At 42.2% G+C, this 13111-nt stretch overlaps 1 protein-coding gene across 2 annotated transcripts; it reads right to left on the reverse strand.

Annotated features, from left to right (window-relative positions):
• Positions 1 to 1513: 1513 nt before the first annotated feature.
• CUNH3orf33 (chromosome unknown C3orf33 homolog) lies at positions 1514 to 13111 on the reverse strand. Of its 2 annotated transcripts, none has more exons than XM_050147460.1 (5): positions 12860 to 13111; positions 11636 to 11695; positions 9159 to 9306; positions 5896 to 6056; positions 1514 to 2782 (listed from the first exon to the last, which is right to left on the reverse strand). In XM_050147460.1, the coding sequence occupies exons 1-5, from the start codon at positions 12971 to 12973 to the stop codon at positions 2381 to 2383; spliced, it is 885 nt and encodes a 294-aa protein (XP_050003417.1). In that variant the 5' UTR covers positions 12974 to 13111; the 3' UTR covers positions 1514 to 2380. The 2 variants fall into 2 exon arrangements, with proteins under 2 accessions (XP_050003417.1, XP_050003419.1); XM_050147462.1 differs by lacking the exon at positions 12860 to 13111 and adding an exon at positions 12682 to 12841.

A 13111-nucleotide genomic window follows, 5' to 3' on the forward strand; every position in this document is an offset into this window, starting at 1 on the left:
GTATATGGTGGTGCCTAAGTTATTATGTTATTCATATGCAAATATACATTTCCCATCATAGATAAGGAAAAAAGACACAGGCTTCATTCTGTTTTGCTTTTGTGAATGTGTGAAAACTCCATTGACGACCTCTGAGAAACACAAAACACAAGTTTTCCACACCAATGTATGTGTCTGATCTGTGTTTGCTAAAAGAGTATTATTAGCTAACTCGTGAGTTGCCTCTTCAGTCCTCATCTTTTAAATTTTATTTATTGCTACTCTCTCCCTCCCTAACCCCCCATGTGTGTGTGCATGTGTGTGTGCATGTGTATGTGTGTGCATGTGTGTGTGTGCATGTGTATGTGTGTGCATGTGTGTGTGTGCATGTATGTGTGTGTATTCCAGTGTGTGTGTGTGTGCATGTGTGTGTATTCCAGTGTGTGTGCATGTGTGTGTGTGTATTCCAGTGTGTGTGTGTGTGTGTGTGTGTGTGTGTGTGTATTCTGGTATGTGTTGATGCACATCACAATGTGCACGTGGAGGCCAGCGAACAACTTTCAGAATTCTGTTCCCTCTTTCCAGAGTGGGTTCTACTGACTCATCTTGAGTCCTTACACAGAGTCTCACTGTGTAGCTCTGGACGGCCTGGAACGCCCTCTGTAGATTTGGCTGGTCTCAAATTTAGAGAGAGCCGCTCTCTAGTGATGGAATGAAAGGCTTGTGCCCCCATGCATGGCTCTCTAGCTTCATGTTTGTGTCTTGGTGGAGTAGTGTACCCTGTGACTGCCAGATAAAGAGAAAATCGTAGGTTTTGCTGGAAGTAAATTCATCAGTTGAACTCCCAGCTTTTCTTAAATCCAGCAATTCCTCTCATGAGATCACAGCATTTAAAAGGCAAAAAAAAAAATGTGCTAATAAAAGTGAACTTTCCCCCTCCACACAGACCATTTCTCCTCCTCCTGGAGGGGCTGAAGTATCTTACAGGAAGCAAAGAACAGAGCCCAGAAGAACAGAGCCCCCTTTCCTCTAAGGGCTTCAGAACCCCCCTCTGGACTCTTGTTTCCAGAAAGACCTCCCACAGAGTCAATATCTGCTCCTCTGGCTAGAAAAGATGTCTAAGGGAGGTACCTTATTCAGAATAGGAAATAATAGTGAAACTTTGAGACTATGTATTCCCATCAAGGAATACACTTATTTCCATCTTCAAATACACCGTCAGTTCTCTGATTAATCATTACAGATAGTAAAGAAAAACCAAATGAGATGTTGAAAGAAAGTGAGCAAAGTGCTAAAACAGAATGGAAATCTAAAGCTTTGAAAACCTGAGGGAAGGGGTTCACAACACAAGGAAGCCTGTGCTGTTTCCCTTCTCTTCGGGATTCTAATAGGGTGCACTCTTTATTGCCAACACATGTTTCACTTTGTTTTCTTACCCCCCCCCCCCCGCCAATAAACCCAAATGGTTAGATTTTCCCACACAAAAATAATAAAGGAGAAAGTGCAGTTTAAAAAAAGACAAGTAAACAAACCATATAATCATGTCTTAGTTTTATTAGATATTTTTTAATGTATGGTTTTTGTTTTGTTTTGTTTTGTTTTGTTTTTTTGTTTTTTCAAGACAGCATTTCTCTGTGTATTCCTGGCTGTCCTGAAACTTACTCTATAGACCAGGCTGTCCTTGAAGTCTGTCTCTGCCTCCCTAGTTCTGGGAGGCAGAGGCAGGCGGATCTCTGTGAGTTCGAGACCAGCCTGGTCTACAGAGCTAGTTCCAGGACAGGCTCCAAAACCACAGAGAAACCCTGTCTCGAAAAAAAAAAAAATCCTCTCATCTAACTACAGGAGAAGTTAGCAATCTTTATTCCCAAGAATGGTGTCCCTATCTCTTGTGGCCCTGGCCCAAACTCACTAGCAGCTAGAAAGACACTGGGAGAAAAAGTGGCTTAGAAAGAAACATTCTAAAACTTCCTTTATTATAAAGTGATGAAACTGAAAAACAAATATTAAATCTGGCTGTGCCAAATAACTAATTTAACAGTCAATGCTTTAACTTTCTCTTGAGACATTAGCAATATAGCACTGGCAATGAGACTCAGTCATGGTATGCTAGCGAATCCAGAGTGCATGAGGCCCTGCATTCAATCCACAGCACTAGGGGGCAGGGCAGGAGAAGAAACAGGCAAAACACTAGTTCTACATGGATACAGCCTTCTACCAGGTAACTGTATAGTGTGCCATTTTTTGCTGAAAGTATATTGCATTGGTCATAATTCTTTCAAATTGATTTTGGTGTTAACAGTGTTTCGAATCTTTAAGGACCACTAGACTAGAATTTTGGTCACCTGAAGAAGTTTCCATTTGACTCAAGGAAAAGTGGTCACCTCTGGACCTCAAGGGTGCTTCATCTTTTTCTCCCAAAGTGCAGGCGGCTCACAAGTTCTCTAAGTTTCAGAACTAAAGAGAAGTTGCCCACGTGGTCCTTCCAGCTTCCATAAGCCCTCCGAAACCTGTCATAATAACTGTCTTTGGTCAAGTGGAAATCTGGTCTGCTTGTTTTTAAACAATTGTCGTTTTTCCATATTTCTCTCCAGGAATCTTTGAATTTTCCCAAATAGCTATCTTTTTCAGACTCTTCCTTCCATATTCCTTCTCCTTTCTTCACGGCTGCCAGTTCAGCCTTAAGTAAGTTCCTGTGGATTTTCCAGTGGGTTTTTGAGTCATAATTTAGCCCTTTAACAGGAACAGTTTTGCCCAAGCCTCTTCTTAAAATTTCCTCATTCAGATTCACGTTAAAATATCCACCCTGAATAAAAAGAAGGAAACCAAAGATGTAATAAATTGTTACTATACTCATGTTATCTTATTTACCTTAAAATTCAGCAATTTTATCATTTTAGAGAAAAGCAAAAAAAATATAACACAAAGCTCTTCAGGTCAAGTTTGGTGCCACACGCTTGCAATCCTAGCATTCATGAGTCTGAGGCAGGAGGATTACTTATTTACTCAGGGCCAGACTGGGCTCCAAAATGAGACCCTGTCTCAAACAAAACAGTGACAGCAATAAAACAGAGGTCTGGAGATATCCAGCGTCTGTACAGAAAGTAAGGCACAGCAGTCAGGTTCATAATCCCAGTGCTGGGGAGGCAGAGACCGGGGAATCAATCCCTGGCGCTCACCGGCCATCCAGCCTAGTTGAGTAAGAGATCTCTGGGTTCAGGAAGAGAAGATAAGGTACATGGTAACTGAGGAAGACACCTGACATGAACCTTTGGCCTCCACATATGCACACACACATACGCACACACACACACACACACACACACACGTGTCAACACCTGTGTAAATATATGACCCTCACACATAATAAGTAACAAAACAGATCAATGAAACAACAAAGGGGTAGAAGAGTTGCTATTGCTAAATTGAAGGATTTTATTTTTTGACATAATACACATGCAAAACTTGCTCGAAGCTTCTCATTGATCTTTAATCCAAAGAAGCACTGGAAAGGTAAACTATAGAACGTGCTACTTACTCTCTTGACTGTGTAGAGGGGAAACAGAGCACAAGATTTATACAATGAGAGCCCACAACAACAACAAAAAGAAAACTATTAACTAATAAGTAAATAAGTGACAATGAACTCAACAGCATTAAATTGTTAAGTGTGGGTTGGGGGCTGGAGAAATGGCTCAGAGGTTAAGAGCATTGCCTGCTCTTCCAAAGGTCCTGAGTTCAGTTCCCAGCAACCACATGGTGGCTCACAACCGTCTGTAATGGGGTCTGGTGCCCTCTTCTGGCCTGAAGGCATACACACAGACAGAATATTGTATACATAATAAATAAATATTTTTTTAAAAAAGTCACAGGGTTTGGGGGGTCTGGCAGGTAGTGCTTGTTTTTCTTCTTTTAAATGTGCATGGGTGTTTTGCCCTTATGTGTACGCCTGTGCATCACCTTCATGCCTAGTGCCTGCCAAGGCCAGAAGAGGGTCCCGGATCCTCTGGAACTAGAGTTGCTGTTGTAAGCCACTATTATTCTACGTGTGATAAAATCAATAAACGACCTTCCATAGTAAATTATAGAGATAAAGCAGATCCTGTTTTACCCTAACAAAACCAATTAAAATCAAATGTTGATAGCTTCATTTTGAAGTACAGTACAGGGCCGGAGAAATGGCTCAGCAGATTAAGAATGCTTGTTGCTCATTCAGAGGACTGGGGTTTGGCTCCATGCATCCATACAGGACAGCTCAGAACTGTCTGTAACTCCAGCTCCAAAAAAATCCAACACCCTCTTCTGGTCACATGTAGACACCCACATAGGTAGACACGTGCACATAAATAAAAAAGCAAAACAAAAAAACAAGTGCTTGCTGCACAATCGTTTGAATTAGGTTTTCATCCCAGCACCCACGAAACAAGTCAGGTGTCTCCAACATGGAAGGATTCAATACCCTCTGCTGGCAGGCTCCTCCACGTGCATGTGAGTGTACACACACACACACACACACACTCACTCAAGCCGACACATGCACACACATTCACACACACACACAAACACACACTCAAGCCGACATATGCACACACACACATTCACACACACACACATCCACATTTTCAAAAAGGCAATCACAATTAATATAAAATTAATCTAAAAGTCAAATTTCCGGGCTTAAATGAAGAAATACTTTCTAAGAGTCTATAAAATAAAGTAATCTTTAAAAAAAAAAGACTTTGAAACAAAACATTTTTCTGGGTACAGTAAATTGTAAATTTTGGTCTATGAAAGGTTTATTATATTTGTCTCAGTTTAGAACATTTTATAAGCTCATTTCCTTGAGCCAAGGCAAAACAGCTAAACAGTCTCACACATTAATAGAATTCAAGCAGAGAAGCACTTGAATCATGTTCTCTGCACAGCATCGTTTGTTCATCTGGAAAACAATGTAAGGACTAGGAATGCAGGTGGGTCTCTGAGCCGGGAAGAACTCTCCCTTTGGTTAGTCTAGTCCAGGAGACTCTCATCCTTTGTAGACCCACCTGTAAATGAGAACAGCAACCCCAGAGAATGGTCTTCTGCATGCGTGAAGTAACATGGCCAAGACATTTACTTTTACAGCCTCTGAGTGTGAGCACACAGGATACTGGAGCAGATGGAGCAATATTTATCTTTAGAAAACATCCCGTTCTTTGTAACTTCCAATTGTCAAGCCTCACTCCCTAAATGATTTCACAGAGATCCACCTGCCTCTGTCTTCCAAGCCTGGGAATAGAGGTGTGTGCCACCACTAATTGGCACTATATAAATTTCATTGTAAAATTTTGTGGATGTTTATATCAGTCAAATAGGCATTCTAAAGGGGCTGGAGAGATGGCTCAAGCAACCAAGAGCTCTTGCTGCTCTTCTAAAGGACCTGGGTTCAGTTCCCAGCTCCTGCGTTAGGCAGTTCACAACCACTCATAACTCCAGTTCCAGGGGATCCAATGCCCTATTCTAGTCTCCGTGGATACTGCACCCATGCGCATAGACCCACACATAGACTCGTAATTTAAAAAGGCAAAAACTAAGGCCTGGAGATGGCTGAAGAGATGGCTGAGTGATTAAGAGCTCCCATTGCTCTTGCAAAGGACATGAGTTCCATCTGATCTACAGAGGACGGCCTGATCTACAGAGCAAGTCCCAGGACAGCCAGGGCTGTTACATAGAGAAATATGTCTTGAAAACAAGACAAAGCAAAGCAAATAACAAAAAAAAAGAGGAAGAAATTGAAGAAATTTATATATAAAATACCTTGTTCTTTACACCGCATAACTGTGATTAGCAGTTTGAAAAGTTCATTATATATTCAAAATGCCAATTAAATAAGCATTTACTTATGTTGCGCATGGTCAGGTATTTCTTCACACTGCTCACCTTGTTCACTAGAAGGTAGCAAACCAGTGCTGAATTCTCCTTTCCAAGAAGCTGGAACCACAGCTGCTGGGAAGGTTTTAGCTCTTTCTGTAACCAGACCTTACCGGTTTCAGTGAGTTCTACTCCAGCCAGCTTAACCAGCAAAAACCCACGTGGTTCTTCTAAGAAAGTAATGTAGAAAGCAGTTTAGCTTCAAGGCAGACCACAAAGCAAAGTCCAAAGTCATTTGTCTCCAAACCCCAAACACACATTATAAATACTCAAACTCTAAATTTAAAACCACTTATTTTTATTAAATTTTCTTTTAAAATAATACAAGCATAAACCAGATATTTATACTTTATACCAGATGGGCCTTTAATCCCAGCACTCAGGAAGCAGAGCCAGGTGAATCTCTGCGAGTTCGAGGCCAGCTTGGTCTACATAAGGAGTTCAGGACCAGCCAGGATCGCCTGTCTTAAAACCAAGAAAGGAAGAAAAAGAAATTGTCTTGAGATTATAATGTGGTGAAAAGGCACCATAACCACATAAAGAAAATATTTAATTGGGGCTGGCTTAGAGTTTCAGAGGTTTATTCCATTATTGTCATATGGGGAAGCATGGAGGCATGTAGGCAGACATAGTGCTGGAGAGGTAGCTGAGAGTTCTATATTTGGATCGGTAGGCAGCAGGAAGAGACACACTGAGCCCTCAAAGCCCACTTCCTAGTGACACACTTCCTCTTACTAAGCCACACCTACCTCAAAGAGGTCACACCTCCCTTCACCTAGGGGGGGGCATTTTTACAAATAAACATCAACCTGGTTTTGCCTTCTGAGTGCTGAGATTAAAGACATGTGCTACCAGGCCCAGCTTGTAATTTGTTTTTTGGCTTTACAGGTCACATTTAAGCGATGACTTGAGTCTTAGAAAATATTTCGAACTTCCAAACAGTGTTGGGACTATTAAAAACAGTTGCATCATGATGTAGTTGCAAGCCTATGAGGGCAAGTGGTAGAATGTGAAATGTCAGGGGGGCTGGAGAGATGGCTCAGAGGTTAAGAGTACTGGCTGCTCTTCCAGAGGACCTGGGTTCAATTCCCAGCACCCACTTGGCAGTCCACATCTGTCTGTAACTCCAGTTCCACGCAATGTAATATCCTCACAGAGACATATTTGCTGGAACTCAATAGGTAGACGGGCCTCAAACTCACAGAGATCCGCCTGCTTCTGCTGCTGAGTACTGGGATTAAAGGCGTGCACCACCAAGACCAGCTGGGCCTCGAGCTTTTAACGCTGAGTTTCACTTTCCAATTCTCTTTGCTTTTTGATAGCGGATGTAATGTAAGTCAGCTGCCATACCTTCCTATCATGAAGGACTGTATCCTGTTGGATCTGCAAGCCACAATAAACCTTTCTCCTTTAAATTTCTTTGATCAGGTATTTTTGTCTCAAAACATGTAAAGCAACCAAGGCAGCAAGGAAAAGTACTTGCCATGAGTCTGACCACCTGAGTTCTAGCTCCAGAACCACAGTAAAAGGAGAGAACCAGCCAGGCGGTGGTGGTGCACACCTTTAAACCCAGCACCCACATGGCAGCTCACAACTGTCTGAAGATCCAGTTCCAGGGGATCTGACACCTTCATACCGATGCACATAAAATAAAGTTAAATAAAACCATAAGAAATATTTTAAAAATATTTCTGAAAAAATAAAATTCTCCATTTCCCAAGAGCAATTTATATTAACCACACACAAAGTGTTCACACTCTCACTTCTTCTGCCATGGCCACTATCTGTTGGAAGACACTCAGCAGGTTTCTTTCATTTATACACGAACAGGCATTCATGGAGTTCTGGGTGGAACAGCAAAATAAATGGAAACAAAACAAAACCCTTAAAACCAAAAACTACTTTCTAGCTATGTCCTGTTGGCTCCACTGAATCAGGAGAGAGCTTATAAAACAAAACACATAAAAACTAAAACCAAAGCCAACCACACAATAACAACAAAAAAACAAGTCAATTCTTTCCATCCAAACTCTATTGACTAGTCAGCATTTTTCTATAAACTGTGATCATCAAGTTTTGGGGGAAATGTTCATGTCTGTCAAGCGCTAATTCTTTGGTAGAGAAGATAAAAAACATAAATATATCATATCACAGGAAGTTACAAGAAAAATGGGTAGCTTGTAGCCTAGGAAGATGGACAGCAAATTTTAAAATGCAGGGTAGAAAAACAAGTAATTCTACAACTGCAGTTCATTTAACCCTCTTCACAGGGGATGGGGGTTAAGGAAGTTTTACAAAAGGAAAAAAAAAAAAAAAGACAACTGAATCAGATCCCAAAGAATGAATTTTAAGTTGTCTGAGCAAAGAACCAGACCCGGGGTTATGCAGTTGTATCTAAGAGAAAAAGGTGTGTGTGGGCCCTTTGATACGAAGTGGGGATAACTGATAATAAGTAGAGAAATGCTGGATGGTAGTGGGCACAGGCCTTTAATCCCAGCACTCAGGAGGCAGAGGCAGGAGGATCTCTGTGAGTTCGAGGAAGAGAGAGAGAGAGAGAGAGAGAGAGAGAGAGAGAGAGAGAGAGAGAGAGAGAGAGAGAGAGAGAGAGAACCGGTGTGGCTCCTAATACCCCTCTAATCTTCTTTGGCTCCTCTCAACTTTCTTTCCCTGTCTCTCATCTACAGGAACTTCATACAACTGTCAAAAGATGCAAGCTCATTCCTACCTGCGCTGTTCCTGGCTAGCCCACTCAAATGTTCAGGTCTGATTATATAACGTCTCCTCAATGAGATCCTCTCTGTCTGACTACTGTATATGTGTAGATTTCCTTAACCCCACCAGACCTGAATAGTTATCTATCTCATCACTCTGTTCCTTGTCTTCATCAATGTTAGAACAAATTTTCACGGGCCCATTGTCCTCAACCAAGACTGTAAGCTGTAAGCGTTAGAAGGACCATGTTTGTTTGATTTCTCATGGTATGGTTATCTTAGGTCCTGGGCCACCAAAGGCTGTCATCATTTGCAGGATGAGCAACCAAAGGCCTAAGTAAAAGACTGGGCAGTCGGCCGAAACCAAAGAGAGAAGGAAGACAGGAGCTCTAGAGCCAAATTAAATAATTTCTTGTAAGTAAGGCCATGATTCAGACTTTCATAGACTATGAAAATAATCAGAAATTAGCGTATTTCTGCTGTTTTATAAAGAGCATCTAGTTATTAAATACCACAATAATGATTACAACAATAGTTTTACAATTCTTGCATCTTACTTACTTTTCCACGAAGATATAAAAGGTAAAGTAATAGGAATATGTTCAATTTCTAGACCACACTCGGTTATCCGGTGTAATCGGCCACGGAGCTTCACTTTCTTTCTTATAAACTCGACTGGAATATCCGAAGAGGCTGTGAATTTTGATGTCTGTTGATTTACAAAAAAAAAAACCATAATTTTCACTTAAAATGAAAATAACATGTGTGATATCTAAGCATTTATCAAGAAGACATAGCCTTTGAAAAGTTTCAACTTTAACGTGTCAATATTTAATAAGTTTTAGCACTGACACTTTAATATTTAATCAAAAGTGTTTCTAAAGTCTGGAGAGATGGCTCAGCAGTTAAGGACACTTGATGCTCTTGCTCTAGATGTAGGTTCAGTTTCCGGCACCCAGTTCCAGGGAGCTGAGACCCTCACTCTCTTCTTGCATCTGGTGCACATAAACTCAATACATGCACAAACACGTGTATATATATAAACAGTAAATGGCTTAAAGTGTTTATGGAGAGTGAGAGCTTACTACTCATTTCAGTGTCTGTTTCAAGATGGCGTATCTGAGGCGTGAAATGAAGTCCCCAGCACAGCTGTGCTGCATTAAATTAGACTCCTGGCTGGTGAGATTTTTCTTGTTTTTTTAAAATCATTTAGGTGACAAGGTAAATCTTTAAAAAGAAAATAAGAGGGTAGGCCAACATTGGAGATTTCCTTTTACCCCATCACCTACTGGGTGCCCAGGGTTAGTAACTGTATCATTCAACATCATACAGCATCACGGCTAGCTCAGAACCTTACATCGCGCTGTCCATCTTTCGTTTGAGAGGAAAGAATATTTGACGCTATGGCATATTATCTCTGCAAGGGAGAAGGGCTTTATCTATATGCTGGGATAATTAAAATTTCTAGTGTGTGTGTGTATGCTACATTGTGTGTTCGTGGATGTTCGTGGAGAAACTCTGTGGAGCTATGTTCTCTCTTTCCACCTTCACACAAGGTTCTGGGGATCAAACGCAGGTCTCCAAGGCTTGTGCGAGAGTGTTTAACCACTGAGCCACCTCAAAGCCCCAGAACTCACTTTTAACTTGGCTTCAGAAGGACCACTCTGGATTTCTTGTTTGTGTGGGCATACATAAAAGAACTTATGTAAGTTTGTTTTCAGATTCATCAACATGAAAGCCATAAATGGTAACCGGCATTATTGAGGTTCTGTCATGCTATGCTACCTAAGAAACCATTCCAGGTTAAACTGGCAAATTATAACCTCTCAAATTATAGATGATTCTATCACCTGACCGTTTAAGTTCAATAACTAAAAATCAGCCACATCATAATTTCTGTTTCTATCTAAAAAATAATAGTTTATTTGCAAAACACATGAGAAATAGTTTTGCCTAAAAGACAAGATGTCATCAGTACCAACAATTCCCTACCCAGACAAGGAAATTAGACAAATCCTAGTTTGTTTAGATTTTGGTTTTGTTTTGAGACAAGGTCTCCTTCTGTAGCCCAACCTAGGCTAACTTGGAACTCACCAGCAGTCCAGGCTGGCTATGAGCTTGTAGTAATCCTGCCTCAGCTTCCCTAGCTATCAGGAAGACAGGTGTGAGTCACCATACCCAACTAAATTCCATTTTGTTGACAGAAAACCGAGATCTGTGTACTGAAAGGTTATGGTCTGTGGAGCAGCCGAGCTCATGGGATCCTAATCATATGATTAGAGGCAACAGCGATTTAGGACCGGCTGCATAAATGCATAAAGAAAATGTATATGTTATTAACCTGCTTGTTTTTTCTTTACTCCAACTCATTCCTTATATGTAGGCATGATCATTTTAGCATTTTAGCATTTAGATTAATGGTTCAGCAGAAGTCAGGAAAATAACTCTGTTTTTTTTTTTTTAAGTTTTATTTATTATGTATACAACTTTCTGCCTCCATTTATACCCACACACCAGAGGAGGGCGCCAGATCTCTTTACAGATGGTTTGGAGCCACCATGTGGTTGCTGGGAATTGAACTCAGGACCTCTGGAAGAGCAGACAGTGCTCTTAACCACTGAGCCATCTCTCCAGCCCGGGAAAATAACTCTGAACTAATCAGAATGCTATCCAATTGTTACTGTCTCTTATAAGCAATCTATAATATATTCAAAACGTCAACCAAAAACACAAGACAATCCACAAAATCAAAAATGCAAATTTAGTGACTATACTATTTTAATAAACTAAAGCCTTTATGGAACTATTTTTTAACTCTAAAAATATGATTATGCAAATAGTCTGTAGAATTAAGTAACTATAAAATTTCACACAACTTTGTGACTCTAAAATATAGTCACTGCTCTAAACATTAACCAAGATCTTAAAAAATATGCTTATTATTCTAAAACAGAACTTAACGTCTTGCAGTTATGGATACAAGCTGCCTGGGATGGGAATAAACCCACTGTCCGTTGCCCCTGCCAGTTTTGACTTACCAGTCGGACACTTCTCATTAGTAACACGATCCCAGCTACGGCCATTCCCGTGCTGACGTTCTACAGAAAGAGATTTCATGATTGACCCTCGTCAGTTATTTACAACAGCGAACGCACTAACTTAGAAAAGGGGAAGGGAAACGGCCCTCGTGATGACGACCAGTTCAAATGATGCAGCCGCCTCCGGCGGAAGCTCAGAACGCTCTGTTGTGTCCCCACCTGTATCGTCCTGTCTTTTTACCCCTTCAGTGTTCCTCCCCAGTTCTTCCTTAGCGATCTGGCAGGCACAGGGATAAGAGTGTGAGCGATTTGACCTGCTCTATGAACTCCTTGAATGCACCCCTGACCTAACATTTCTATCTTTGACATCCATGGCGAATTATGCATTTGGTAGAAAACCATGGCAAACATACTGGGTAAACATGTATGTAAATGATTGAATAGTAACATATAGTTACAAATAGTAACATATAGTTAATAATGATATATGTATTTCTTTGGCACTTGTTACTACTAATGACAGGTAGACTAAGGATGAAGTCACAAAGGAATGTCAGCAGGCAGGCACAACCTTGGACCTCAGGCTGCCTAGCTGCAACGCATTTGCAAAGCTCAACTTTTTCAGCTTCTCAGCGGAACTTTTGAAAAAGTGTTTTTCCGATCCATTCCCCTCCTGGCATCTAGCTGTCTTCTTCCCTAATGCTCTGTCAGCCTTTGCTTCTGTCGCCTTCGACTCCCATCAATGCACGGACAGCTCCCTCTTTCCCCACACCACCACCAGGACCTTATTAGCAGTCCTGTCTCTAGTGTTAGTCTGGTTATCAACGCTTCTCTTCTTCGACTGAATTTCGGTGACTTCTCATTTCACTCAAAAAAAAAAAAAAAAAAAAAAAAAAAAAGGACTGACTGGGGATATAGTTCAGTGGTAAGCACTAGAATGCTTACGTTAGTTCGAATCCCAGCCCTGGAAAAATAGGCTCTGTGAAGGCCTACGGCGCTTCCCAGCTCTCTGGGTCTCCAGGCTGCAGAACGGAACCGGGAGTTACCTGCACCCCTGTGGCGTCCCCAGCCCCGCGCCAGCCCGGCAGTGACGAAGCAGGCCTGGCCGCCGGGACGGCAAAGGAGGCGAAGTCGCCTCCCCGGCCATGCCGGCCCCTGCCGGTCCCCCTCGAGGCCTGCCGCGAGCACCCGCTCAGGCTAGCCCACCCCGCCGGGTCGCGGCACCTGGACAAGGCGCAGGTGGCTGTCCGCCCACTGCGACACGCGCGTCACCACGTTGGCTTCCCGTTGGTCCGGGTCGGCCGCCTGCGACCCGGGGCTCGCCGGCGGCCGCGCCATGTTCCCGCGTCCGGCGAGCCGCGCTGGTTCCTCCCGCGGGCGGCAGGGGGCGCTGCGCCGCGCCGCGCGTGCCCGGTCCCCTCCCCTCCGGGGCGCCTGCACCCGCTGTGTACATGAAAAGTGTGTGCTATAGGGGTA

Source organism: Alexandromys fortis, unplaced genomic scaffold (genome assembly GCF_014885135.2).
Source record: "Alexandromys fortis isolate MF-2015 unplaced genomic scaffold, M_Fortis_MF-2015_v1.1 scaffold_53, whole genome shotgun sequence".
Taxonomy (NCBI): Eukaryota; Metazoa; Chordata; class Mammalia; order Rodentia; family Cricetidae; genus Alexandromys; species Alexandromys fortis.

What these genes read in the sequence shown, in the direction of transcription:
- CUNH3orf33 (XM_050147460.1), bottom strand. Translation starts at nt 12,973, where the DNA reads ATGGCGCGGCCGCCGGCGAGCCCCGGGTCGCAGGCGGCCGACCCGGAC. An exon ending in TTTTATATCTTCGTGGAAAA is followed by an intron (nt 6,057 to 9,158) that starts GTAAGTAAGATG and finishes TTACTTTCTTAG; the next exon opens with AAGAACCACGTGGGTTTTTG. An exon ending in GCTACCTTCTAGTGAACAAG is followed by an intron (nt 2,783 to 5,895) that starts GTGAGCAGTGTG and finishes CTTTTTATTCAG; the next exon opens with GGTGGATATTTTAACGTGAA.